Below are 1,453 nucleotides of genomic sequence, written 5' to 3'. Positions count from 1 at the left end.
TCTTACGAGAACGATGACCACATTTACTCATAAATATTCGCGAATCGAGAAGGGTAATCTGCCCACAATCGGTACGAACAGAGTCCTCTGCTTTTGACCAAAACAAGAGGGCTGAATGACGCGGTGAAGTAGCCTGTCCTGGAACGCTTCTACCCTGCAGGCGATTCCTTCTTTATTGTTTCGAAAATATTGGTCAAACATTGTAATTGATTGTAATGGGGGACCACGTAGAGGAATAAATGCAAGCTAAAATTCCTTAAAATTGTTCATCTTTTCTCAAATGTAAAATTGCAAGTTTGTCTGGAAATCCCTCTTTCCGAGACTATCATTATGTCATTATGTCATGCTATCTGATTCTTGAGACAGCAGTGAATGTTTGTGAGGAGGAGAGGTGTTGTGAATGGTGAAGGGGATGCCAGACGTAGATGAGGAAAGAAGGTGTAGGAAAAGTGGGCGTAGGATGGCGAAGTAAGCATTAGGAAGTGGGGTGTGGAGATGTAGGATGTAATGGAGACGCGGATAAAACGCACGTGTTGATCAGCTTATTTGCAATTTGCTCTTTACTTTTCCCATTTTATTCCACTTCACTTTTACGGGAAGCTGCAACTAAACTTCATAGCATCACAATTTTTTGCTCTCCTACGGCGAGCTAAAGATTGCTAGAAGGAAGGGTTGTGTTGCAAATGGCAACCAGTTGTCATGGTAACGAGGGGCCGGCCATAGGCGAGTATTAGACCAATAAGTATTAAAAACTGGTGGTATGGCATCGCTTTGCACTCGGATGGAACCAATCTAAGATGGTTTAGCAAAACTATCGATTGCGAAGCAAGGTCATTTAATCGACACTCAAGCAAGCAACGAAACAAATGAGCAGCTGGAAAATTTGCCAATCATTTCATCAATGAATCAGGCAGTCAATCAAGGGATTAGTCTGATTGGGATTAGAGCTAACAGCAAAAGAGAGAGAAAAGGAAATGAATAAACTATCCGAATACTTTTTAAGGCCAAGTTGTAACGTTTCAAGCATAAATTTCGTTGTATTTACATTAATTTTAAGACTCGACACAGGGTGAAAGTGATGACATGAACATCGTGACATTGAACATAAGACGAAAGCATAAGACACACAAGAAGAAGAAGTAGTACATAAATGCAACTAATTTTGGTTTACATTTTAATGCTTGTTTTGTCATTTGGTTTGATTTATTGTTTTGACCTACGTATGTCATTTTAAAAACCGCAAATTTGAAATAGACTGGACTCAGTCAGATATTTTATGCATTTCTACTTTATTTAATGCGCTGCCAGTACACATAAGAACTAACCGCAATTAAACAGAGGGTTATTTTTTTGCTCATGCCAACATAATGCTAACAATATGACCAGTTTCGAATTCCTCAATTTAATAACTTTTGGACAGGTTAGCGACTCCAAATATTCACTTTCGCGAAGC

The 1,453-nt window shown here is 39.2% G+C and overlaps 1 protein-coding gene across 1 annotated transcript in view; it reads right to left on the bottom strand. All coding sequences in view use genetic code 11, as the record gives it.

The window, feature by feature from the left end:
* Positions 1-1,229, bottom strand: part of EGR_01496 (hypothetical protein) — a gene marked incomplete at both ends in the record, with an annotated part of 2,198 nt that extends 969 nt beyond the window's left edge. Inside the window, one exon of the mRNA XM_024490745.1 lies at positions 1,090-1,229. Coding sequence (XP_024355069.1) covers positions 1,090-1,229 — 140 coding nt within the window. The remainder of the gene's footprint in view (positions 1-1,089) is intronic.
* Positions 1,230-1,453: the final 224 nt, after the last annotated feature.

Source organism: Echinococcus granulosus (genome assembly GCF_000524195.1).
Source record: "Echinococcus granulosus chromosome Unknown EG_S00005, whole genome shotgun sequence".
In the NCBI taxonomy this organism is placed as follows: Eukaryota; Metazoa; Platyhelminthes; class Cestoda; order Cyclophyllidea; family Taeniidae; genus Echinococcus; species Echinococcus granulosus.
The sequence above is the reverse complement of the archived record's forward strand: the minus strand, read 5'-3'. Positions and strand labels throughout refer to the sequence as shown.